The 26,138-nt window shown below is 53.9% G+C and overlaps 8 protein-coding genes across 8 annotated transcripts; 5 read left to right on the top strand and 3 right to left on the bottom strand.

Moving 5' to 3' along the window:
* Positions 1 to 14: 14 nt before the first annotated feature.
* Positions 15 to 2,160, bottom strand: Aspvir_004431 (DUF2985 domain-containing protein; the record flags this gene model as incomplete). Its single annotated transcript, XM_043267659.1, has 4 exons — positions 15 to 766; positions 819 to 893; positions 962 to 1,345; positions 1,413 to 2,160. 4 exons carry the CDS (start codon positions 2,158 to 2,160, stop codon positions 15 to 17), a joined length of 1,959 nt encoding a protein of 652 aa, XP_043123594.1.
* Positions 2,161 to 5,099: 2,939 nt separating this feature from the next.
* Positions 5,100 to 6,589, top strand: Aspvir_004430 (RNA recognition motif domain-containing protein; the record flags this gene model as incomplete). Its single annotated transcript, XM_043267658.1, has 4 exons — positions 5,100 to 5,299; positions 5,567 to 5,870; positions 5,941 to 6,165; positions 6,218 to 6,589. 4 exons carry the CDS (start codon positions 5,100 to 5,102, stop codon positions 6,587 to 6,589), a joined length of 1,101 nt encoding a protein of 366 aa, XP_043123593.1.
* Positions 6,590 to 7,514: 925 nt separating this feature from the next.
* On the top strand, positions 7,515 to 8,969 carry Aspvir_004429 (GTPase-activating protein GCS1; the record flags this gene model as incomplete). Its single annotated transcript, XM_043267657.1, has 4 exons — positions 7,515 to 7,556; positions 7,639 to 7,707; positions 7,807 to 8,535; positions 8,592 to 8,969. 4 exons carry the CDS (start codon positions 7,515 to 7,517, stop codon positions 8,967 to 8,969), a joined length of 1,218 nt encoding a protein of 405 aa, XP_043123592.1.
* Positions 8,970 to 9,184: 215 nt separating this feature from the next.
* Positions 9,185 to 11,950, bottom strand: Aspvir_004428 (mitochondrial elongation factor MEF2; the record flags this gene model as incomplete). The annotated part of the gene is made up of 1 exon (XM_043267656.1): positions 9,185 to 11,950. The coding sequence occupies one exon, from the start codon at positions 11,948 to 11,950 to the stop codon at positions 9,185 to 9,187; it is 2,766 nt and encodes a 921-aa protein (XP_043123591.1).
* A 501-nt stretch (positions 11,951 to 12,451) lies between these two features.
* On the top strand, positions 12,452 to 14,348 carry Aspvir_004427 (retromer subunit VPS17; the record flags this gene model as incomplete). The annotated part of the gene is made up of 3 exons (XM_043267655.1): positions 12,452 to 12,904; positions 12,968 to 13,421; positions 13,480 to 14,348. 3 exons carry the CDS (start codon positions 12,452 to 12,454, stop codon positions 14,346 to 14,348), a joined length of 1,776 nt encoding a protein of 591 aa, XP_043123590.1.
* Positions 14,349 to 14,533: 185 nt separating this feature from the next.
* Positions 14,534 to 14,995, bottom strand: Aspvir_004426 (GFA family protein; the record flags this gene model as incomplete). Its single annotated transcript, XM_043267654.1, has 1 exon — positions 14,534 to 14,995. The coding sequence occupies one exon, from the start codon at positions 14,993 to 14,995 to the stop codon at positions 14,534 to 14,536; it is 462 nt and encodes a 153-aa protein (XP_043123589.1).
* Positions 14,996 to 15,603: 608 nt separating this feature from the next.
* On the top strand, positions 15,604 to 16,735 carry Aspvir_004425 (putative nucleoside-diphosphate-sugar epimerase; the record flags this gene model as incomplete). The annotated part of the gene is made up of 3 exons (XM_043267653.1): positions 15,604 to 15,623; positions 15,681 to 15,886; positions 15,936 to 16,735. The coding sequence occupies 3 exons, from the start codon at positions 15,604 to 15,606 to the stop codon at positions 16,733 to 16,735; spliced, it is 1,026 nt and encodes a 341-aa protein (XP_043123588.1).
* Positions 16,736 to 17,320: 585 nt separating this feature from the next.
* Aspvir_004424 (putative THO complex component (Rlr1)) lies at positions 17,321 to 24,796 on the top strand (the record flags this gene model as incomplete). Its single annotated transcript, XM_043267652.1, has 2 exons — positions 17,321 to 22,230; positions 22,294 to 24,796. The coding sequence occupies 2 exons, from the start codon at positions 17,321 to 17,323 to the stop codon at positions 24,794 to 24,796; spliced, it is 7,413 nt and encodes a 2,470-aa protein (XP_043123587.1).
* Between the last annotated feature and the right edge of the window lie 1,342 nt (positions 24,797 to 26,138).

Genomic DNA, 26,138 nt, shown 5'->3' with positions numbered 1-26,138 from the left:
GGATGCTGTCAAGGCTATGAGGTAACCTTCAACGGAGGCTGGTCGAGCGACATACGCGACTGGTCCAATGACTTCCTCAGCTCGATTGATTTGCGCATCTCCTCCTTGCGTTTGTTCTTCGCCATTTTCTTCGCGGCTTCCTCGGTGAGCTGTTGGCGGAAGAGGCGCTCGACGACGTCCTTCTTGCGGGTGCGGCGGTCGCCGATCATGATCAGGACGCCGCCCATGATGTTGCAGGTGATGGAGCAGCAGAGGATGACGGTTGTGAGGGCGAAGGGGCGCACGTGGTAGTTGATGCCCCATGTGCAGGCGCCAAGGGCGATTTGGAAGAGGGAGTGGCAGTCGAGGAGGACGACGATGGCGATGAGGAGGCGCAGGGGGAAGGCGTGGTGGGTGTATGTTTCGTGAGGCTTGTAGAAGGTATGGGATTTGGCGAATTTCTCTTGGTGGTGCATGAGTTTGCGCTGTTGAGTGGGGTTGAGCACAGAGAACTCGTGCTCTTCATCCTTGGGGTTGTCGCCGAGTTCAACGTCGACGTCTACTTCGCGGCGCTCGGGGAGGTCGTTCTTGTCCTTGAGCGCGGGCAGGTCGCGCTTCTTGCGGATCTTCCAGGTTAGAAGGGTGTAGCGCGCAATGAAGATCATGTGGTAGGTGTCGATGGCTCGGAAGGGGGCCAGCCCGTCGCCCATGACTGCGAATAAAGCCACGAGGACGTTGTCGATGACATTGATGACGTAGAGTTGCTTTCCTCCAACATTGATCCAGCCTTTTTGTATGTTAGCGTCGGGATTCGGTAAAATCTGGGGAGCAGGACATACCAATAAGGAAAAGCACCCATGCAAGACCAAAAAGGGTGATGAGAGTTGCGTATAGAGTAACCAAAAACCCGAGCGCTATCGACAAAACTGCTATCAGCCACGAACCACAAGAGCAGCCGAAACATGCACGACAAACGACTTACGTTTCGATATGTATTTGCCAAATCCAACCATGGATCGCTTGAAGGCAGAGCGTCGCGAATGTAACATATGTCTGACCCGATCGTTCAACTCCTCCAACTCTTCCTTTGTCCATCCTTCCAACGTCATTTCCTCAGGCAGAACAGCAAATTGGCGCTCGGGGCCCTCGTCTAGCACAGAAGAGAGGCCGGTGGCTAACGTCGGACGGGTCTGCTTCGTGTCCATCTCTGTTGTTTCATCCCCCTCGGTCTCTGTACTTGACTCATCGCGAGGGCTGGGCGGCGAGAGGGTATATGTGGGCATGCGGTTGATCCAACCACCTAGGTTCGGTACAAAGAGAGAGTTTTGGACGTTGGTGAGGGTAGATAAAGCAGCTACTTCGGGGTCTGCAGTATAGATTATACGTTTGATCAGCAGCTCGTCACATATAAAGCTTCGCTTACAATTACTCACCAATGACGTCCAGCACATCTACCATGTGAGGGTGATATTCGTTGACGTTCGGATTTGGAGGCGGCGTGACAGGAACAGTGCCATTAACGGTTGACGCGCGGTTCCGCGAGAATCGATTCAGAGCTGCTTCGCTCGTCCGACGCAAGACATTACGGCTTCCTCTTCTTGGAATTACCGGTGGAGGAGGCTCAAGGTGCGCTGTCGAAAAGGGCTGGGACGAAGGAAGCTCGCCAATTGGACTGTGAGGACTTGACGGCTCCTCCTTCAGAGAATACATGGGCATCACGTTCGTCTGATCGCCTGTCGTCAACAGCGGAGGAACGAGAGAGTTGGACGCCGACCAACGACCCGGACGAGGCTCGGAGCTGCTACGCCGGCGACCCTGCCAGCCAGCATCGCCATCATCTCCATCGCCACCATCACGAGTTCCATCATTCGGTGTCCCATCATTTTGAACGGCTCTGGTAGCGTCGGGCCCTGAGATATGAGAATTTCTTCGAGAATTGAATGCGTCCTCAGAGTTCACGCCCAGGGTATTACTGTTTTCCGCATTTAGCTGCGCCTGTAAATTGAGGCTATTGATTGAGGGTGGGCGTTGGATGCGGATACTTGGACGGCGCGAGCGGAGTGATGAGGCGCGTGGTCGGAGATATGACGTTGTCCCTCCAGGTATCGCATCGTTGGAAGAAGGCGGGTGTTGGTCCTCAGAGGCATCGGGAGAGCCGCCCACAGGCTCTATGCGATCCATTGGGGATAACTGAAGAAAAAAAGGAGCGATGTCCTTTTCCTCGAAGATGAGGTGCAGAGGACAGGGAAGAGTTTAAGATGAAGGTTTTGCAGAGGCAAATAGGATGATGTACCAGGCGAGGCAATGGTTAAGGAACCAGGACCAGTACCAGTAACCAGCCATTCAGCATGTCCGATGGAAGTCCGGACTCCTTGACCAATCAATCACTTAGGCCTTTAGGGTATCATCCATGGCTCTCTCAGGGCTTATCAATCTGCCTGTAGCCCTGAACCCCTCTTAAGTCCCGTCACTAAGAAGTCTCCGTTCCATGTCCAATTAACGTACGGAGAGGCGCAAGAGGAGATCGTCTTGCCAGCCCATGCTGTCTCCAAGGATAGGCCAGCGCGATTTTATTTGCTCTCACACTTTTGTCATCCAAGACTTGCTGTATTAATTATCAGAAGGCACAATCATAACTCGAAATCTGGACTGGAAAAAAGTTGATGCCTGAGGCCAGAATTTATCCGACTATTAATTAACAAGACACAACCAGAGAGGTATGTTGACTGGAAAAGCACAGAATCAATGGATAATGATTCTAGCACAGTAAATATTCTAGGCTTAAGCATGCATTAATCAAGAAAGAATGATGGTAGAAATGAGATTCCCTACTCTATATAGTAAATCTATCCTACATCCTCTTACAGACCCCTGTAGTAAATATATAAAGGCCCTAATCTACTCTGTAAGCATCTACCTTGCTCTTCTCTCTTCCTTCTATGTAAACATATCTCTTGAGGGCTTTCTTTGGAAGACTCGTTAATTAAATCAACCTTTACAATAAAGTGTGCACTACTGAAACTGTGCCAGCATAAGTAATTGTCGAGCTATGATAGTAGGGATGGGGACATAACACAGCAACAGTACGTCAGTTATCTGCATATTTGGTCCCAATTAATTAGGCCTCGAAGACCTGAACACATCCTGACAATGACTGAAAGGAAGAAGACTCGGACCCTCAAGTCTGATACAGCCCCAAAAACCAAGTGACTCTGCAATGGTACTGATTAGCCTATTGATGCCGAGAAAGAAGTGCTAATGTATCTGAAAGAGTCGGAGGTGCCCAGCAAAAGGATGAACAGAATTCAGGGCCCAATGTCCAATGTCCTCGTCAAAAAGGCAAAACTCCGAGAGGAAAAGAAAATCCTGCCGTTACCGAGAATAACGAATCGAGCCCTAAGGTAAATGACAAGGCTATTGGAAGCATCAACATTGGTCAGATAGTAGATTCGACCGCTGCAGTCAAAGACCTAGCAGTCACCAGACAAGCTATATAAAGAATGTTTGTCAGTATGATGCTCAGCACTGCAGTTGGCCTGTCGCTCCTGTCGCGCCCTTTGATGCTCGACCGAGAGCTCAGCACTACCCTCTGCCTGTGGGACAACTTGGCGACACTCAACCTCTATCGCACCCTTTGTCAGGCAGCCTCAAAGCCCATTTGGTATACATATACAGGCGGGAAATCAACCCGGCAGCCACCCCGGTATCCATCCTCACATCCATAATATACAGCACAGTACCCAGCGGGCAAGCCCTTATACGGAAGCATTCTTCAGAGACATGGCGTGAATGGTCACACAGAATTTCCCGTGGGAGTTGTTTGCGCAAGAACACGGCTGTACAGTCCCCGAAGTTTCTGTGGCATTTTGCGCGTAATCTTTGCCATCCTCGGTGACCCAAATTCATCTGGAAGAAGGAAGAGCATATCGCCACAGCTGAATTCGGTAATATGATGATTCATGAGTGGTGGAAGTATTACTTGAGCGTGTTAAAACCGAGAGGACGCATTCACCAGATGATGCAGCCGCCAACCCGGACGACCATTTTCACTCCGAGTCAAGGGGCATGGCCGCAGGCACAGATGGTTGAGACTCTTTGCGAAAACCCAGCCGGTAAAGCTCTACATACTGCAAGCCAGAATGAGGTTCTCACAAGTGGAGGGAAGAAACTTGGATGAAGAGACTCGATTTCGACGGTGATCACAAAGGAAAATTGTATGGATGGCAGTCAACAGCGATCGCCAGTGCGGTGGGTGTGGAGCCCAGCCCAGCCCAGATACGAGCACGAGCTCACTACCTAAAGTGGCAAGTCTGGGATCTATCATCTGCCATAGTGGTCTTGGCTGCATTTAACGGTAACGCAGAAGACAATACTCGCTATCCATGAATTCAGGATGTTTACTCTTGCCTGACTTAGGTTAGCATAACAATATCATAGAAATTCGTAAATCGTACCATAGCTCTGCCGTAATAACTATTGACCTGACAGTATTGCTCCAATGTTTGGTCCACTAGGCCTACTAGCCACCAGAGAGTGGATAGCGGTGATGTCAACACTGTCCAGAACCTGACTTTCTGTGGTCTGCTTTGGCGGAAGAGTCCTTAATGGAAGCTAAGAGAGCCTCTTCGATCCCCCTAAGGCCCAGGAAGGCTTAGGTGGATCCAAAGCCTAAGCTTAGGGGCCAACCGCCGATGACTCGGGGCTCACCGCCCCCCGAGAGCAGCCCAGACGGGGCACTGTGAGAAGCGCATCCTCAGGCATCAGCCTACCACAAACAGACTAGCGTGCCACCGCCCGCAGCTGCTGCCCTTTTTCTCTCGCCTTCTCCTTTCTCCGTCTCGACTTCCCATTCTCCCTCCCAAGGCAAATCTTCAATTGAGATCAAACCCAGGATTTCCCCCTCAACTTTTCGTATCTAGGGCACCAAGCTACCCTTTTCCTCCCTCCACCCCCCTCTTCAAGTTCTTCCGGTCCCAACCGATCAAGTCAAGTCAAACGTCAAGTCCAAAAAAGAACAGGCAGGCAGGCCACGTCCAAGGGTGACACATCAACCACATCCGTGCATCTCGTCAAGTCCGATCAACAAACCACACCTACTTTTGTGTCATCAGTCTTTCAAGATGTCTGCTGTCGCCGAGAACCAAGCCGACAACCAGGCCCCTAGCACCACCGAGGCCACCAACGGTACTGCTCCTGCTCCGGCCCAGCCCACCGATGCTGCAGCGGTCAGTGCCGATGAGGGACGTCGGCTGTATATTGGGAACCTCGCTTACGCGACCACTGAGGGGGAGCTCAAGGAGTTCTTCAAGAACTACACGATGTGAGTTGCGGCCCCTTGTTGAGCTTCATTTCTTCTGTCTTCGCTTTGGATCCCTGAAGTGTGCTGGTAGCTGCGGGAACTGGTAGCAGACCTACTACTGTTGGGTTAGATGCCGCCACGTGTGTCACAGCACTGAGCGCACCACCGCGCCACTCATTGGAAAAGCTACCTTACACTTGGGATCTCAATCACTTCATTAAGACCGAATATTTTTATTTTTTTCTTTCTCGTAATTGCATTCAAATTCTAACTCATGTTTCTCTACAGCGAAAGCACCTCCATCCCTGTGAATCCCCGCACTAACCGCCCTGTTGGCTATGCGTTTGTGGATCTCGCCACTGCTCACGAGGCCTCTGCTGCTATCGAGGAACTCTCCGGAAAGGAGATCCTTCAGCGCAAGGTCTCCGTTCAGCTGGCCCGCAAGCCAGAGCCTGCCGAGGCTAAGGCGGAGGGTGCTGCAAGTGGCGGTGAGGGCGCCAGTGGCACTGAAGGCCGTAAGCGGGCAGGTGGTCGTGCCCGTGGTCGCGGTCGCGGCCGTGGCCGTGGAGGTCGCTTCGGTCGTGGAGGTCGCGTAAGTCTCCTTTACAGTTTGAACGACTATCCCAACGTCTTGCTGACAATGTGACCCAAAGAACCAACAGGACGGTCCCGCTACTACTGAGCCTCCTACCAACGTTCCCGGTCAGGTTGACCCTCTGACCGAGGTCGCGAACGAGGCTACTAATGCCACTGCTGAGTCCGCTAAGCAGACTGGCAAGCCTCGTGCTCCTCGTCCTCAGAAGCAGCGTGGTCCCCCCGAGGATGGCATTCCTTCCAAGACCAAGGTCATGGTAGCTAACCTGCCCTATGATCTGACCGAGGACAAGGTACGTATTTTTCTGAGTCAACCTGAGCTTGGTTGCTAACTCTCTTCTTCAGCTCAAGGAAATCTTCGCCGATTACCAGCCTGTTTCCGCCAAGATTGCCCTGCGCCCCATTCCTCGTTTTATGATCAAGAAGCTCCAGGCCCGCAACGAGCGTCGTAAGGGTCGTGGCTTTGGTTTCGTCACTCTCGCCTCTGAGGAGCTCCAGGAGAAGGCCGTCAATGAGATGAATGGCAAGGAGATTGAGGGTCGTGAGATTGCCGTCAAGGTCGCTATTGACAGTCCCGGCAAGGAGGACGACGCCATTCCCGCGACTGAGCAGACTGAGCAGACTGAGCAGACTGAGCAGACTGAGCAGACTGAGCAGATTGAGGCTGCCGCTCCTGCCGCTGAGGAGCAGGAGAACACTCCCCCAGCTGCTGCTTAAATGTCAAGTTCGTTCCAGTCCAGAACAAGTTTCTCATTTCTCGGCTGATGAAAGTCAGTCGGGGTCAGTGATGGTGGAGAGGTGATGACCAATGCGCATGGATAATTATATTCATAGGTAAGCATTGTGAAGAATGCTCTTTTCGACAAAAGTTTTCTTTTTCTCGATTAAAAGAGGCCTGGGGAAAAGCTGTGGATATCATTTCCGTTCGACTTGGTCAGAGGGGACGCAGCTCCGAGTGACGATGATGTTTTTTCCTTTGTTTTATATGGGACAGCCAAACTGGCTTCCCTACCCGGAGAGATGACCAACGGCGTAGGATCTCGTGATGACGGGAGACTCGACCTTTTCTAACGAATCTTGCCTTTATTCGCTGTATTGTATCTTAGCCACCATTTAGCTTATGAAATACGCCGCAAGGCTGGCCTTGATTGTCTTTCCTGTTTTGTAGTCTCCTTGAACGACTATTGGCCTCATATCCATCACAGTACTGTAATTATGATTGTTTGATAATTGGCGCGGTACCTAAGGTATCTTCTTCCCCGCGCTCCGTCATATTTGGTAGTCAGTCCGATGGAGGACTTCTTGGCGCTCATTCTCGACCACGAGCCTGAAGTCAAACAGTCTTCATCCTTGGGCAGAGAGACACTATTTATTTGTTTCTGACATAATTGGATCAATATATCTCTTATCTGGCTATTGTCTATCATTATCCAGCCCATTGCTCTATTCGGCCAAGTCTTGCATTGTGGCCACCAAACATCTTCTGTGGAGGGGGCGGCCCGCCAATAACTTGAATTAGGGAACCGACGACGGCTCGAACTCCAAACACACCAGTGCGTTTAGGGGGTTGAGAGAGCCATTGTCTTCTGATCTGCTCTCTTTACCATTATTGCTGTCATTTTTGTGATCTACACTACACATCATGTCTCGAATGTGGGAGGTTGATCCAGAAACGAAGGCCAAGGTATGCATCTGCCTCCCCGTTTTGCGGCGATTGTGTCATATCGAGATAAAACTAGGCTGACTCTGATAATTCCTCTAATTAGCTTCTTCAAATCTCCAAGACGAATGGAAACGACAAATGTTGCGACTGCGGTGCTCCTTCGCCCCAATGGGTTCGTCCACTCTTTGACCTCACGTCAACCCCCGCACCATTGCTTCAATATACATAGCTGGATAGTTGGGCAATAGTCTGACCTAGCGATCCTGTCTAGGCGTCACCTAAATTCGGAACCTTTATCTGCCTCAACTGCGCCGGCACGCATCGTGGATTAGGTGTGCATATCTCCTTCGTCCGCTCCATCACCATGGACGCATTCAAGACCTCCGAGATCCTACGCATGGAGAACGGAGGCAACGACCCCTGGAAGACATTCTACGACAACCACCCAATCACCCAGTCCGAAGGCCGGACCTTCGAAGACTCAACCATCAAGGAACGGTACGAAGGCGAGGTCGGCGAGGAATGGAAGGAGAGACTCTCCGCCACCGTCGAGGGCCGCGAATACGTCCCCGGCCAACCGAAGCTCAAAAAACCAGCCGCGGAGCCATCCACATCACGGTCGAGCACGCCATTCACGAACACGAACAGGGGCAGCGGCAGCGGCGCCGGCTCTCCCGCCTCGCACGATGGTCTCGACGCCGCCGGCGCGAACAGGAAAGATCGCAACGAGGCATACTTCGCCAAGCTGGGGTCCGAGAACGCAACGCGCTCGGCCTCCCTGCCGCCCTCACAGGGCGGGAAATTCACCGGCTTCGGCGGCGGCATGCCCCCCACGGCAGGATCCAAGACATCTCCCCCGCGCGGGGCTGTGCCGGGCCTAGACGAGTTCCAGAAGGATCCGGTCGGCGCGCTAACGAAGGGGTTCGGCTGGTTTACGACTGCTGTCGGGAAGAGCGCGAAGACCGTGAACGAGATGTATATCCAGCCTACGGCGAAGACGGTACCTTCCCCAGCAACTGTCCCATATGGGAAACGTTAGGCTAATGTGTGTTTTAGTTAGCTGAATCCGAGTTTGCGGCCCAGGCGCGGCTCCAGGCCGCGCAGCTGGGGCAGAATATCCAGGTTGGCGCCCGCGGCGCCGCGGACCATCTGACTCGGTTCGTTGAGGGTCCTGATGATGGCGCTGCGGCGGCGGCCCGGCGGCGCCAGGAGCCCGAGCGGAAGGATTTCTGGGATGAGTTCGCATCCTTGGGGGAGCAGGATACTCACCGCCGGAACACGTCGCGGTCGAGTGCGATCGGGACGACGGCTATCAGGCCTAGTGGTGGTGGGCCGAGTGGGGGACCGTCTGGTGCTGGGTCTGGGGCTGCGACGGGGACGGCGTCTTCGGGTAAAAGAGGGGGTGAAGAGGGAGGGTGGGATGATAATTGGTAGGTTGGCAAGTATGTACTTGCTGGTCGTGGTTGTTCTTTGATGGTTTAGAGTACCGATTGTCATTTTAATGAGCGTTTTATCTTGCTACATGCCAGCAGAGACGGCAAGCATATCTCCACCTGCTATCTACAAGTACATACACATACATTTTATCATGAGTAGTAGAGTACGTAGTATACATTTTTATAGTACAGCAGGGGGGTGCGCTGGAGCTATTAATAAAAGCCTCCGCGTAACTCCGCCAGCACAGCCTTCTGCCTCTGCGCGCTCATAACCTCGAACCGATCGACAGACATCACGAACGTGCCCCGACCCGCACTCAGACTGCGGAGATGCTTCAGGTATCCCACCATCTCCTTCAGCGGCACCTTTGCTGTGATGGTGCGGGGCCGGTTCACCGCGGTGGGGATCTCGACGCCAACGGAGGGCGTCCCGAAGGGATCAGGGGGCGCGTAGATCCGGCTCTGGTCGATGATGACGGGTTCTTCGGCGCCGATGGATGTGGGCGAGACATCGGTACCTGTGATAGGGATGTCCTCGTCGAGAGAGACGATGTGGCCGCCGCGGGAGGCGGAGATGTCGTGGACGATGGCTCCGAGACTGGCTTCGTCGACGCTGATGATGACGTTCATGACGGGTTCCATGAGCGAGGTTCCTGGTCTTGGCTTGGTGGGCGAGGGGAGGAGGTCGCGGAGTGCGGCGGATGTGGCGAGGCGGGCTGCGGCGGAGAGGGCGGAGGGGGTGGTGTCGGTGCCGAAGATGTGTGTGGCTGGGTCGAGGGTTAGAGTAACGCGGGTGCTGTGCATGGGGAAGGTGAATTGGGGCCCGCGGGCGAGGGCAGCGAGGCAGCCGTTTTGCAGGGCTGCGCGCAATGTGTGTACGTCCAGGCCAGGTGGGAGGAGGGGGCTCTCCTCGGTGCCTTTCTTGGTGCGTTCGATTTGGAGGTCGGGGGCGAGGATGACGATTTGGTTCCCGTCGCGGGTCTCGACAGCGAGAGCGTCCGGCTCAGGGGCGGACGATGTGTCTAAGTTGAATGGCTCGACTAGGGCCGTGCAGCCGGCTTTGCCCTTGCGGCCGGCGATCTCCTTGTCGAAGATCTTGGTTACGGCGGGGGATGGGCCCAGAGGCGTTTCGCGGTAGCCGATCTCAATGCGGCCCATGGTTGCCTTGGCCTTGAGATCGTTGATTAGGCGATCCCGCGCGATCTCCAGATGGAGCTCGCCCATTCCGCTCAGCAGGGTCTGCCCGGAGTCCTCGTCGACGGCAACATGGAGACTGGGGTCTTCGCGCAGGAGGAGGGCGAGACATTCCTGCATCTTCTTCTCTTCGCTCAGACTGTGCGGCTCCACGCTGGCGAAGAAGACGGGAGGTGGTACGTTGATGGGCCGCAACTGCAGGGTATTGAGTGGATCTGGCGGTGTCGCTTTGTTCCCCGCGTACGAGACGAGGGTGTCACCGGTTCGGGCGTGTTTGAGGCCTACCACGACGCCAATGTGTCCTTCGGGGATCGAATCAACCTCCACCGCATCGTTGGCGTACATTTTGAGTAAGCGCGGGGCGCGCTCCGAGACGTTGAGGTTAGTGTTGAACAGGATGCAGTTGCGATCCAGGGATCCAGAGTACACCCGCACATATACCAAAACCCCTCGTTTGGCGTCGTTGACTACTTTGAAGGCCAGGGCGCAGCCTTGCAGGTTCTTCATCACATTCTGGGACTCTGCATGCGCGACGGACTTCTTCTTCTGCTTACCCTTGGCAGATGCGGTCTTTTCGCTCGACTCTACGATGAGTTCGCCCGAGAGAAGGCGCTGCAAGCCTCCCTGGACCCCTCCAATGCTGACCTCCGGGTCGGGCGCCTCGACCGGACTCGGAAGGAGGTTCACCACGGCATCCAGCAGGGGCTGGACTCCGATGTTGCGGAAGCTGGCGCCCGCAAAGATGGGGACGATGTTGCTTTCTGGCTCCTCGAGGAGACACCGGCGCAGGCTCTCGAGGATGTCTTGCGGAGGAACAGCAAGATGGTCCTCGTCGCAGTCCAGGAACTTCTCCACCATTGCCTCGTCGTGCTCGCTCAGCAGTTCGACAAGCGCTATTCGGGCACGTCGGAGCTCCTTACCGAGCTGGGCCTCCTCGGCATCTAACTGCGCAAGGCTCAGCATCTTGACCACCTTGCCGTCCCCTTCTTGCCATCGGAGGCCTTGTAGGTTGATCGCGTCGGCCACACCGACAAAGCGACCATTGCCGTTTTCAAACCACGGAATCTGACACACAGCCGGGAAGCTCCCAAGTCGGGAGCCCACCTCTCTGACCGTCCGCCCAAATGCAGCCCCATCTCTGTCTAGTTTGTTGACATAGACAATTCGGGGGATGCGATACGTGCTTGCTTGGTGCCAGACTCGCTCCGTCTGCGCCTCGACACCGGCTACACCGTCGAGTATGCATACTGCGCCATCCAAGATGCGCAACGATCGCAGAACCTCGAATGTAAAATCCGCGTGTCCCGGAGTATCAATCAGATTGATCGTATGCGATGTCGCAGATCTGGGGGTCTGCACTTCTTGCTTATCACTCTCCCCAGCTGTTGGCGGCCAGTGGAAGGTAATGGCCGCCGATTGAATAGTGATTCCTCGCGCACGCTCAGCAGGTAGAAAATCAGTGACTGTAGATCCCTCGTCCACGTCTCCTATCCTTCTGGTAAAGCCACTATAATAGAGCATACGCTCCGTGGTGGTCGTCTTGCCTGCATCAATGTGGGCTATGATACCAATGTTCCTTGTTCGGTCCAGAATCTTCTCTTGCCATCTTGACGTAGATGTCGAGAAACCCTTTGATTGATATTGACTCTGGAGTAAACATATTTTGTCAGAGATCGTGGTCCGTCCTGTTCCCAACCCAAGGCGCTTGGCAGCATCAGCAGCTGCTCTAGGACGATTGGATCGCACCGCCTGGGGAAAGCCGCGCAGGAAAGGAGCTGCAACCATGACCGGATATCATTGACAATATATAAGCATTCAGTTGAAAGTATTCATTCTAATTCAGAATAAAAGAAGGGAAAAGAGAAATGAACACAGGAGATAAAGCAAATTGCGCGAGGGAGAGAGTTCAGAGTTGTTGTTACCTTATCCTTCGCTTCAGAAGCAGATCGATCAGTGAGTTGAATGCCTGGCCAATCAGGCGCCGATCCTCCCCAGCGACGTAAGGTTGTACTACCTCCGCCCCATGGCTTGCTTCAACGCTTCCCACTCTAGGCAGAGCTCGTCTCCCCATTTCCTCCACGTCGTGGCGGTTTTCCCTTCTCTCTTCATCTTTCCAAATACTTCAATCAGTTTTCTTAAGAGTCTACAGGTATTGTTATATCAATTCAGCTTCAAACCCCCTGGTCGTCGCCTGAACTAACAAGGTCGCGCCCGCAGCTCCGTGTAGACGTGGTTGCATCGGAGCCAGAAGACTACCTACTCCGCCTGAGGCATACATAACATCCCATGGACTATTCGGCCATAACTCAGGACCCGGATCATCCCTCGGGCTCTGATCCCTGGGCATCTCCTCGAGCGACTCAAACGTCTTACACTGCATCCAACAACAACGATATTCCCTCCTCGCCGCTACCCCCGCACCAGCAGCCCGGATACAATGGCGACCAGGAGGGCGATGACTCCGGACCAAGATCGTCCGAGAACGGAGCCCCCGACTCGCCTGATCTATCTGAACGACTTCAAAGTGCGCAATTAGGAGACCCTGACTATGCTGTTGAGCAGCCACCGTACGCTACACAAGCCCAGTATGCGAACGAGCCTCGGTCTCAGCTCCCCGCGCGGTATCAAACCGGAGCCAGACAGAATGCCAGACCTGGGCCTGCGTATAAGATCCAAGCTAAAATTACGGGACTGGAGAGGACGGGGAAGAAGGATCCTATCCTACGATTTGATGTTCATGTAAGCGGTGTTCTTGTGGCCGACTGTTCGCCTGCAGTAAAACAAACTGACGCCGGCCATCAGACAAATGTCCCCAAATTCAGAACGACACAGTACCGAGACGTTCGGCGTACCCATGCCGAGTTTACAAAACTAGCAGACCATCTGATCTCCGCGAACCCGGAGGTTCTCGTCCCCGCAGTGCCGCCTCCATTGACCCCCGCCGGGGCAGGGACCGAAGAGGACGAGATCCGAGTCAAGGCGTCGATGCAGCGGTGGCTCAACATTGTTATGAGCAATGAGGTTCTTATGCAGGATGACGAGGTGGTTCTGTTTGTCGAAAGCGACTTTGGCTATAGTCCTGTCGTTCGAATGAAGCAGCCTGCAACAGGTGTTCGGAGGAAGGTCCTGAAGCAGTTCGCGCCGCCGCCTGATGATACCCCTGAACTGCAGAATGCTCGGCCTATTGTGAAGATGTTCTACCTTGGAACCATGGATGCCAGCCATAAGGTTGACCGCGTGGTCAAAGCTCGTCGAGGTAGGTGGCTGATGCGTCTTTGACTGGAAGAGAATTCACTAACTGAAATTCCGCTCAGGGCTCGGCCTCGCTGAATCTGATTTCGGCGTCAAATTAGGACAGATGCACGTGCAGGAGACACACCCCGGCCTATCCAATGCCTACAAGAAATTGGGAAAGGTTATTCAGACCGTTGGAGACTTCCACGCGGTCCAGGCAACCGCAGAGGCGACTACACTTGAAGATCCCTTGAGCTATCATTCCTCGGACGCTTTTATTGTCAAGGAAACACTGACTAATCGTCACATCCTTCTGCGCGAACTCATCCAAGCTCAGCAAGCTACTCGCAGCAAGCGTGCAGCTGCGGACCGACTGAAAGTCAGCTCGTCGGTTCGGCCGGATAAGGTCGACGAAGCCATCAATGCCCTGGACGAGGCTCAGAGCCATGAGGACTATCTGACCAAGCGGACACAACGCGTCACTTCGAACCTTCTTCTGGAGAAGCGCGCCTGGTTTGAGCGTACCTCGAACGATATGTTGAACAGTCTGCGCGAGTATACCCTTCGCCAGATTGAAGCGGAGCGGAGAACTTTGGCTACACTCGAAAGTGTTCGTGCGGACATTCGATCTATCGACTCGTCCGGGGGTCTGAGCCGCCTAGGTCGTGAAGCACACCCGGCTGTCCGCCGGGCAAACCTCGCTTCCAGCCAAGGTCCTAAGGGAGACGCATGGAGTGGAATTCCGCGCCGTAATGACAGCCTCGGACGCAGCATGAGTGGTAGCTTCGTTGCGCCGGCAGCGGACGAGGACGACGAGACTAATGGGCAAGGCATCGCCAAAGGACGATTGCGGTCTCCCAGCGGCGTTGGCTCGATCGTGGGGGACGATGACGAGGACCGACTCGATGCCAAGAATGCCGCCAGCCGATTAGCCACCAGCACATTTTGATCTATTTCTGTAGATTATGGACATGATGTTGTTAAGATTCCCCTGTGACAACTAGTTTACTTCTGTGGTCTTTGCCTAGGCCAGAGCGGCCCCTGTTTGAGTTCCAGATGAATTACGCCCGTCGTTGATACTGTATCTGTTCTGTCTGTACAACAAAAGAGTATTTCCAGCCGTATCTGACATGCTCAGCTCGACTTCTTCTGCAAGTTCTCCAAACTCTCAGCCATGTCCGGCGAAAACTGATCCCACCGTTTAGCGCCATCATCAGGCAGATCAAACCACGCCACCTTCTCCTGCACAAAGAGATGACAAGTCGGCTTCGGGACCTTCGCTTGATGTGCACTGTCGATGGTCCCCGTAGTCACACTCAGAAGCTCGGGCTCGTAGTCATACTGCATACTAACGCTCGATCCGCACTTTGGACAGAACCCGCGGGTCGCAAAGGCACTGGATCTCCGGAATGAGGGCAACTTGCTCTTGTCCCAGGTGAGGGAGCCTGGAGCAAAGGTCGCCCAGCTCTGGAATGGTGCGCCGGATTGTTTGCGGCAGGTGGTGCAGTGACAATTTGTGACGTTTAACGGGGACTGGCTGGCCGTGTAAGTGACGTGGTGGCAGGCGCAGCTTCCTGTGATGAGGTCGGACGGCATTTTGTAACAGGTTCTAGGTGTTGTGTTGTACTGTGCTGTCCTCGCGGTTGGTGATAAACTGGGGATTATTTACATTTTGAACCGCCAGGATGAGATCCATGGGTGGGGGACTTGGAGGATGCTGCTTTTGTCAAACTGATTACCGTGGTGGACGTCATGAGGGGTTGTCCTCCTCGTATTTGGTTGTAGTTCTGACATCCTCGTATCATGTCATCTCTGTTTACGATACCTTTAGGTAGCACTGAGTTCGAATGCAGTGCTGTCCAAACAAGCACTCCACTTCCAATCAGCTTCTGCACTAATAGGATCCCCGAGCAATCATTTTGAGGATTGATGCTCTTCTCTGAAGTTCCGTTGGACCCCGCTCCCCACTTCTCGACAGCTCTCGAAGCTCTGATTGAGTCCTGTGCGGCGACGAGGGTCCCTCCTAACGATTGATTTCAAAGCAAGGGTGTGTGTAACTTGGAAATGTCCATGAGTTGCATTATTATGAATCCTTGCAGATCTAGAGAGGTATATAAGTGTGGTTAGGTTCCCACGCGTGTTGCTCGCAGCGTTGCTGTCTTAATTATTCCAAGCTATTTCGATACATCGGAGAAGGATTCAATATGGCTCCAAAGGTCTTTCTGTATGTTCAACCGCCCTGGCGATTTTGATAATACTCACCTTTGACCTCGTTTTCCAGCACAGGTGTTACCGGGTACATTGGTGGAGATGTCTTCTATGCGGTCTCCCAAGCGCATCCTGACTGGCAGATTTCTGTCCTGGTTCGCAACAAAGAAAAAGCGGCTCAATTTGCCAGTAAATACCCCAATGTCCGAATCGTGCATGGAGACCTGGACTCCGCCGACGTGATCGAGGAGGAAGTCAAGAATGCAGATATCGTCTTCCGTACGTGAGCATCCTTTGCTACAAGCGACCATTGACTCACGACGTACAGACTGCGCCGACTGCGACCATGTTGCTTCTGCCACTGCCATCGCCAAAGGCGCTACTCACCACACCCCTGAGAAGCCCCTCTGGCTAATCCATACATCTGGCACCGGCATTCTGACCGTCGAAGACTTCCGCGCCAACACCTGGGGCATCGAGCGCACCAAGGAGCATAATGACTGGGACGGAGTAGACGAGCTGATGAACCTGCCCGATGACTCCTTACACCGGAACGTCGACAAGATCATCATCGGGGCCGGTCAGCACGCCCCCGACAGGGTCAAGACCGCCATCGTCTGCCCCCCTACCATTTACGGCCCCGGTCGTGGTCCCGGCAACCAGAAGAGTGTCCAAGCCTACTGGCTGGCTTCTGCCGTACTGAAAAGGAAGAAGGGCTTCCTCATCGGCGAGGGCAAGAATACCTGGCACCAGGTGCACGTCCAGGATCTCAGCAATGTCTACCTGGCCCTAGGGGATGCCGCGGCGGCAGGAGGCGGCAAGGCGACCTGGAACGAGCAGGGGTACTACCTCGCCGAGAACGGGTCTTTTGTCTGGGGTGATATTTCGCGTGCTGTGGCCAAGGTGGCTTACGAGAAGAAGCTGATTCCGTCTCCTGATGTTGAGCCATTGTCAGACGAGCAAATCACGGAGCTGAATCAGTATGGGCTGTATGCTTGGGGGAGCAACTCGCGCGGCCATGCCATACGCGCGAGGAAGCTGTTCGGTTGGTCGCCTCAACAGCCTAGTTTGATGGAACTTATCCCTCAGATTGTGGAGATTGAGGCTAAAGCTTTGGGACTGATGTAAGCGTCAGAAAAATATGCATGATCAACATATTTCATGAAAACGACTGCAGAATACGCTTTTGGCGTCGGATGTGTGGTTGTAAACGGACAACAGACTGTGGTCACTTCTTTTTCATTCAACTATAGGTGTTAATAGCAAAATGACTCCGTAATGAAAGCAAATTTCATAAGAGAGCTATGGTAGTAAAACAGGGAATAATCGAGGAAGAAAATAACCTACAACGGCGGCGGGATAACCTAAAAAGCTTAGCGCCGATAAATACATTAAGCGACCCAAACGCGCCAATCGCTCCGTAGCCGCGATCCTCCCTGTATGCTTGGAATTACGTTTTGCTGGAGCTCTCTCCGGTTCTTTGATCGATTCAGCCAGCAACACCACCACTCGTCCCCGCACTATTTACCACCGCAGGTTGTCCTTTCCATCGTATCTTTCTCTTCATCTCATATATGCATTTCTGCTTTTAGTTGTTGGTTTGACTTCTGGCATGTACTGACAGTTTCACCTACAAAGACCCGCTCCATGAGTTGCGACCTGTCGGAAATTTCGCGGTTTTTTCTATGAGGTGTTAGATTGGACGAAGCTGTCATGGCTCCAGGTGCCGGAGGAAAGAGGAAGAGAGGCGACAGATCGTGGTCTGGCGACCCCGGCAACGACGGACTACGGCCTTCCCCCCACCGACCGGGCACTCTCAACATGGCGCAACACAATCACGGCTCGCATTCAAATCACCCTCGCGACTTTCCAGAAACGCGCGGTCGCGTACGGAGACAGTCTAGTCGAGGCGGGAGGAACAGTAATAATCTCAGCCGACGACCTAGCAATGACATTTCCAACGTCACCGCTGGACAGAAGGATACGGCCATGTCTCCGCCTGCCAGAGATGTGCCTGATGCGAGCCAGACAAACGGGGTTTCACCGTCGGTAGTAGCATCTAGTGTACAGCCCTCGCCGTCTCCTGCGCCGAGCTTACAGCAAACGCCTGCACCAGCGCAGGCGTCCCCAAAGCCTCAGTCACTGTCACTGTCGTCGCCTGCTCCTCCCGTCAAGCCTCCGCCGGGTCCACCGCCGCCTTACGATTACGAATATGTCACAGATAGTATAGTTGAAGATTGGACGTCAACAGGAAGACAGAAGGTCATTACGGATGGCGTGCAGGCGAGGGACCAGGAGGATGCGTCGACATTGGCTTCGACCTACCAGGAACTGATCCGGTCTGCATTCTACGGCCGGTTGTCACCCACCGACGCCGGAACGATGATCAAGGAGATTCTTGGTGAAGAGGTTGCGGATCAAGATGTTGATTTGGTTGACGACGGGCAGTCCTCAACAGTTCTCGACACACGCTCTTTGTTCCTGGACACCCTGTCTATTCTTACTGATGCCGATCCTAGCAATCCTGCCTTGAGACCGTTGGTTTTCTCCACAGGAATCAACGCAGCTCTTTTGCGCCTCCAACTCGAGACCCCCGTCCTTCAAACGCTGGGTCTTGTTCGTGACACCTTTACTCGCATCGGCATCCGTAAACAAACCAATCTTCTGTACCGACAGTCAAACTACAACTTGCTGCGGGAGGAGTCGGAAGGGTACTCCAAGCTGTTAACCGAGCTTTTCACCACTAGCAACAACGAACCACCCACCAGCGAGGTTGTTGAAGATACCTTCGAGAGGGTCAAGGCTATGATAGGAGCCTTTGATATGGACGTTGGCCGAGTTTTAGATGTCACGCTCGATGTCTTCGCCGCAGTGCTTGTGAAGCAATATCGCTTCTTTGTTAAGCTTCTCCGAGTTAGCTCCTGGTGGCCCAAAGACGATATTTCCCGCACTCTTGGTGGTGATGACAGAGATTCTGGCCTACCAAATTGGGCACTACCTGGTTCCGCAGGGTGGGCCACAACGGACGAGGAACGAGCTGAGATCATGCAAGCCAATGAGCAGCGCGATCGCGAGTTTTGGAACAGAGTCAAAGAGATTGGTATTCGAGCATTTTTCGAAATTGGACGGAAGCCGATCTCCGAAGACGAGAGAAAGCGTATATTTCCAGAAAACACGAATCTGTCAGAAGAAGAGCTGGAAACACGGAAATGGATCGAAGAGACAGGAACTCTACCCCCCAAAGGGAACAGGGTCGCAGCGCAGCTTCTTGGCTTCAAGCTCCGCTTCTACTCGTCGAGAGCGCGGGACAAGTCTGATATCCTCCCCGACAACCTCATCTATCTGGCGGCCCTTCTGATCAAAGTCGGTTTTATCTCGCTTCGTGACTTGTACCCTCATCTCTGGAGACCTGACGAATTGATGGACGACCTGAAGGAGGAGAAAATGAAGGAAAAAGCAGAAAAAGAAAGAGCTGCGCGGCCGGGTGGAGGTGTAAATGCTTTGATGATGGCTGGTGCTCTGTCAGACGATACGTTACCAATTCCACGCATTCGGGAATCAGAACAACGGTCATCTACTCCTGCAAAGGACCAAGAAGCGGACAAAGCCACCCCACAGAAGATGGATGAAGATGAGCTGCCAGAGCCCTCGGATCAGAAGGTGATGCTGCTGAAGAGTCTGCTCGCCATCGGAGCCCTCCCAGAGTCTCTCTTTATCCTAAGCAAATTCCCTTGGCTTATGGATGCCTATCCCGAACTGCCCGAATACATTCACCGTATCTTGCATCACAGTTTGAGCAAAGTGTATAACTCATTGCGTCCCTTACCGACGGCCGAGGAGCTCAGGGAACAACAGCAGATACCCAGCCAAGACCAGGGAGGTCTGGCAAAAGGACAGATTCGGCTGACTTCGGCGCCTGCAAGACGAGTCCTTCGCTGGGCTCAGCTCGACAAGGATGACACGAATGATGGAACCGACTATAGATTCTATTGGGACGATTGGGCCGATAATATCCCAGTCTGTCAATCAGTTGATGATGTTTTTGCTCTTTGTTCATCGCTTCTGAATATCTCTGGGCACAAAATTGGACTTGACCCCAGTCTGTTAGCTAAGCTTGCCAGGATCGGCAAGTCCAGTCTTACTCAAGATGACTCACCAGAGAACAGAGCGCGCTGGCAGGATCTCTGCAAACGTCTCCTGGTGCCTGCGATCAGTTTGACCAAGGCAAACCCCGGTGTTGTGAATGAGGTTTTCGATCTTCTTGGATTCTTTCCCAGAGCAACAAGGTACAACATCTACGCGGAATGGTATTCTGGACAGACATCTCGACTGCCGGATATCAAGTCGGCTTTTGATCAAGCAAGAGCCGAGACGAAGGACGTTCTCAAGAGGCTGAGCAAAACAAACATACGACCGATGGCTCGCGCATTAGCGAAGATTGCCTTTGCCAATCCCGGTATCGTGATCAACGTCGCCATCAGCCAGATTGAGTCTTACGAGAACCTCATTGAAGTTGTGGTGGAGTGTGCACGCTACTTCACATACCTCGGATATGACATTCTCACCTGGGCCCTAATCAACTCGCTTGGCCAGAAGGGACGAAGCCGAGTGCAAGAGGGCGGGCTGTTGACCAGTCGATGGCTAAACGCGTTGGCAACATTCGCAGGCAGGACCTATAAGCGCTACTCTATCATGGATCCTACCCCTGTCCTTCAGTACGTTGTTGAACAACTTCGGCAGAACAACTCCACAGATCTTATCGTTTTGGAGCAGATGATTAGCTCTATGGCTGGTATCATCACAGATACAAACTTCAACGACGCGCAAATTCAAGCTATGGCCGGTGGTGAGATCCTCCAGTCACAGACCATCCTACAACTACTCGACAAACGGCACGAATCGAAAACAACTTCGAAACGACTGATGAAAGCTCTGACAGTATCGAAACTGGCCGGACAATTGCTTGTTGCAATCGCCCAGGAACGCTGGACGTGTATCTACAAGGCAACGGAGGGAGATTCCGAACTCAAGTTACTAGGCAACGTCTTCGACGAGATCCATCGCATCCTAGCGCAGTATCTGGATCTCCTACGCAGCAACCTGTCGGTGGATGAGTTCGATTCTTTCGTTCCCGACTTGGCTTCTCTCATCAAGGAATTTGGTATTCAGCCAGAGATTGCGTTCTGGATCCGCCGACCCAGCGTTTCCCGCAAGGTTGCGGATGCTGAAAAAGCAATGCAAGAGGAGGAAGCAGCTGCAGCTGCTGCGAGGGCGCACGAAAGCGAAGCAGCGCCTATCAAATCCGAGGATGACAAGATGGAAACGACAGATGAGGGTGAAATGAACGGCATTGCGGATGAAACCGCCGACAACTCACTGGAGGTTGACAAGGACCAATCAGTGGCAACCACCGAGGGAGACAGCAACCCTACTTCAGGGCAACCAGGGCAACTGACATCCTCTAGTCCAACTCTGAACCCAGTGATGCAGGATCTCGAGGATCAGGTAAAGTCAGTACTGACACCCGAAACGTGGGGAGTGGTCGGCCTGCATTTTTACGTCATCTTCTGGCAATTGTCGCTTTACGACGTACATATACCCCAGAAGGCTTACGAAGATGAGATCGAACGTCAGAAGAAAAAGGTCGTGGCCATCAACAGCGATCGATCCGACATTAGCATGGCCGGCACTCAGCGAAAGGAAAGAGAAAAGAAGCAGATAACCCAACTGCAGGAACGCATATTGGAGGAAAATAAGGCTCATCTGAAGGCTTACGGTCAGACAAGGGCAAGGCTACAGAAGGAAAAGGACCGGTGGTTCGCCGGCATGCGCGGGAAGCATGATTCCCTCAACGTCAGCCTGCTGGAACAGTGCTTCCTGCCCCGTTTGCTGCTGTCACCCATCGATGCGTTCTACTGCTTTAAGATGCTCAAGTTCTTACACACGTCCGGCACACCTAACTTTCGTACTGTTGGGCTGTTAGATCAGTTGTTCCGCGAGCAGCGACTTACCGCCTTGATTTTCCAATGCACCTCGCGCGAAGCGGATAATCTTGGCCGGTTCTTGAACGAGGTCATTCGCGACCTCGGTCGCTGGCATGCCGACAAGGCTGTGTATGAGAAGGAAGCCTTTGGTACGAAGAAAGACCTGCCTGGTTTTGCCATCAATGTCGATCCCGAAGGCAAACCTACCACGTTCTTGGAGTACGAGGACTTCCGCCGGCTATTGTACAAGTGGCACCGACTTCTGGCTTCCGCACTCAAGATCTGTTTGAATGGAGGCGAATACATGCATATTCGGAACGCGATCAGTGTCCTCAAGGCAGTCGTGCAGCATTTCCCCGCTGTCAACTGGATTGGTCGTGACATGCTCACTAGCGTCAACAACCTTAGTCAAAACGATGAGCGAGACGACGTGAAAATCCCTGCCGCATCGCTGATCGGCGACCTGAATCGCCGAGAGAAGAAATGGATGCTACCACAAGCCTTCATGGTTTCAAACCAACCAGCGGGCAAGGGACCTGCACCAGCAGCTGGAAAACCCGGGACTCCACGGCCTCGATCCACCACACCAACTTCCCTGAATGCTGCAGCGCCCGAGTTCAAGCCCCCATCATCCGCGGAGTAAGTTGACATCCGGACACCCCTCCATGATTTAACGGAAGTTTCTAACAAAGTCATGCGCAGACCTGAAGGCGGCCCCAGACATGAAGTGACGAAAAAGTCCGAGGTAGAGGACGGGGAGATCGAAGACGCTAAAATGGCGGATGTATCGGCTAAGGACACCGAGACAAGCGATCAAGCTGCCCAGAAACGGGCAGAAGAAGCCGAAGTTGCGTCACGCCAAGGCGAAGAGTCCACCGTCACACAACCTCATGAGACAACCAGCAGTCAACCTACGAGCGAGAAACCCGTTGCTTCCACTGAGGCTCAGACAGAGGTTGAGCTTCCCTCGCATCCACGAGGTTCTGACTCGCCAGCCGCATCGCAAACGGCCACGAAGGCTTCGGAATCTGGACGCCTTCCTAATGTTCCCAGACGCCCGGAATCAGATAGAGCTCCTTTCAGCAGTCCCAATATGCGTCCCCAATCGCAGATACCAAGTCGCCCATTCCGTGGTGATGACGGCCGGTTGCCACTGCGCTCGGATCTCATGGATGCTCGACGAGACAGACAGTCAGACTTCCCTCGGGGCGGCCGGTTCGGTGATCATGAACATAGCCGATCGTTCGACCAGCCTGGGCCAGAAGGCAGAAGCTACGGTCGTCTCGAAAGAGACTTTCCTCCCAGAACCCCTGCAGACGAACCCTTCCGGGGCCCTCCATATCGTGACGGACGTCTCACGCGTGAGGCGGATTGGCCTGACCGTCCTGGACGCTTGCGTGGATCTCCAGATTCCCGCGAAGCTCCTTCGTCACGGTCTGTACCACCTGGCCCACAGACCCACCCTGATCGCGCAGACTTGATTCAAGATCACCCTGAGCGCGGTGGAGACGGATACCGGCGCGGCGAGCAAATGCGACAAGACAAGGATGACCGAAGAGCTTTGCAAACACGGGCTCTTTCACCCCCAAGGGCGGACCTCCCAAATCGTCCGGAACGATTCCCACCTAATGACCGCCGTTTCCTCTCTCACCCTCAAGCGCGTTCGCGGTACGACGATACACCGACCGGACCCCGCAATGACCGGCAATCACGGGCCCCCATGGAAGCCCCCGAGCCCAGGGAGCCTGGCGTCGACATGAGCCATGGCCGATTACGTCAACCAGAGCCAACATCAGACATACCTTCTGGTCCACGGGGAAGAAATCCATCCGGACGGGGTGGACGCACCGCCTCTGGCCTCTCGCATGCTACACCGTCTTCTCCTGCCGGGGCCCCGGATCGTCAACCACCCACTGGACCAGGTCGCCAAGGCATGCGAGGCGCACCTGAACAGCCGAGTTCAACCGGCCCTTCCTCGCCAAAAATTGAGAAGCTCGATGCCAGTGGAATTCATCCAGACCGTCTCAAGGCTCTGCAACAGCAAGCCACTGAGGACACTTTTGGCGGCAGTCCACGCTCTAATCAATCTCCATCTCCCGCATCAACTGTTCCGCCATCCGGACCTCGTAGTGGCCTTGCGCCGCCCTCCGGTCCATCCGCAACCAACCGCGGACCACCTTCAGGACCTGGGTTTGGTGGTGAACGCGGAAGGGGGGACAAGCGGTTTGCGGGGATCAACACCATGCTCCAGCAATCAGGCGGACCTGGAGACCGTGGAGGCCCTGGCCCGCAAATTCGTGGTCGCGGCGCGAACAGACAGTCAAGTATGGGTGGTCCCTCGCCCCAAAGCACTCGACCAGGAACACCGGGGGCTTCGGAAGAGGGTAGCCGATCGGGTTTATCCAGTCAAGGCCGTCCTGATCTTCTGACTGGCCGGCCTTCGGCTTCTTTTACTGAAGACGATGGTCCTTCCAAGGGTCGTCTCGGCGGCGGACGGAGTGAGCCAGTGGAAGAAACCGAATCTGAGTCAAGACGATCTGGCAGGGCCTCAAACGACCGGGAACGGGAACGGGAACGGGATCGCGATCGGGATAGAGAACGTGATCGCGAGCGCGAGCGTGAACGCCGAGGTGGTCCGGACGAAGACGGAGGCCGTAGTAGCAGTCGCCGAGAGGAACGAGAACGGGTCCGAGACTTTGAACGCGAACGTAGTCGGCGCGGTGATACTGGAGGAACCGTCTCTCGAGAGGAACGATATGAGTCTCGAGAGGCCTCGCGACGCGGAGCCGGCTCGCGCGAAGAAAACCGTCGCCGAGACCGCCGAGAGAGGGAAGAGAATCCCGAATTTGGACCGGGCAGCCATGAGCACGAAGGCCGTCTCCGACCTCCTTCTTCTTTGGGCGGAGCACCACCGCCTCCGCCGCCACCACCACCTCCCCTTCCGGGTAACGCGGAGGAAGATCGACGATGGGGTGCAGGCGGCGGTGGCGGCAACGGCGGTCGTGAGGTACGGGACAGGGATCGAGACCGGAATCGCGACCGGGTACGGGATCGGGACTACAATCGCGACGGCGCAAGCGGGGGACCTCACCGAAAACGAGGCCGACCTGGAGGAGACGACGGACCTGGTGAAGGAGGAGGTGGTGGAGGCCGAGGAGGCATGCGAATGGGAGGGGAAAGCAAACGGCCCCGGCGAGGGCAATAAATGGGAAAAGAAACGGGCTAGCTTTTGTTGTATTCTCCATTCATTCGAGCACTATGTTTCCTTTCTTCCTTATCTCATTTGGGGCTCTATATCATTGCATTTGTTGGACGGTGTTCGTTGTTGCATTACCACCAAGCCTACGTCGGATCTAAGGGATTACGAGTACAGGAATTCAATTCATAGGCGTGTATTATTGAAGACAGCAGTATCATCAGATGGAATGATGACATTATTTATTAGCATTTCTCTTCTCTGCGTGAAGCACTGAAGTGAAGCTCCTGGGACCGACAGTCGTGGTCACGAGGGCTGCTTTGCTGTCTGTTTTCCAGTCTCTCTAAGTAACGTCTCTTTACCCCCACTCCTTTCAAGCCATCAGCAGACCGTCAAACCATCATCATTCTTCTTATTATCCGAGTCTAATCCTAGCCCAGGAATAATCACAGGCAGATCGGACCGACACTCCGTGTTTTCCCCCGCTCTCCGAACCGCCAAACGTCGGTTAAACCTCGGACGCTGCTCCGTTTCCTTTTCATCTGGCTCTCTGTCTAGCCTCATCGACTCATCGGTCCCTGAAGCCTTGACTCCAGGGATTATCCACGGCTGGCGGGGATCCATATCATGCGAGCACTAGTGGGATTGCTTCTCCCGGCCGTGCTTGTTATCATTATTCCCTGACTAACTACTGATTATCCATGCTAGTGCGCCTGTGCTCACGAGGGCCGTTCCTGTCAGTTTCATTTTAATACATAACCATCTACTAGGATAATCAGTGCATGTTTCTCCACCGCTGGGAGAACTTCGGGCGTCCCAACCGGCGATCCACCGGCTGGAGAAGCTCCATCTGTGATGCACTCACTGATGCTGACATGCTTGAGGTGCAGAACTCCAAACTGCTGCGAAATAATGATTCCGCACTCGGCTACTATCTACAACGAACGGCTCAACCCACCCGATCCTGAGATCGCGACGGAGAATTCGGGACGGTAGAACGAATGAATACATAGACGTGGTTTGTTTCATCTTCAGTTCATGATTACTTGTTCTTTTGTCTTTTGCAAGGCGACAGTCCGCGTGCAGTTGGAGATTTTGGAGTATGCTTAGACTGGAGATACAGCCGCAGTATATCTAGTGCTCGGTTTCCCCTCAACAGTTCAACTTTTTTTTCCTTTGTCGTCATTCTCCTCACATGCTTCCTCCTTCCTCTCATCATTGTGTTGCTGGTTTATTTGACTGCCTTGCAACTCTGAGAATCGTGGTGCCTCTTTGATTATCGTGTTTTACCCCAACCGTTGATCGGAGGGAGCCATTTTCTTTTCTTGTAAATACTTGATCATCCGTTCAT

This window comes from Aspergillus viridinutans, assembly GCF_018404265.1.
Source record: "Aspergillus viridinutans IFM 47045 DNA, scaffold_2, whole genome shotgun sequence".
Lineage (NCBI taxonomy): Eukaryota > Fungi > Ascomycota > Eurotiomycetes > Eurotiales > Aspergillaceae > Aspergillus > Aspergillus viridinutans.
This window is presented reverse-complemented; position numbering and strand designations above follow the sequence as displayed.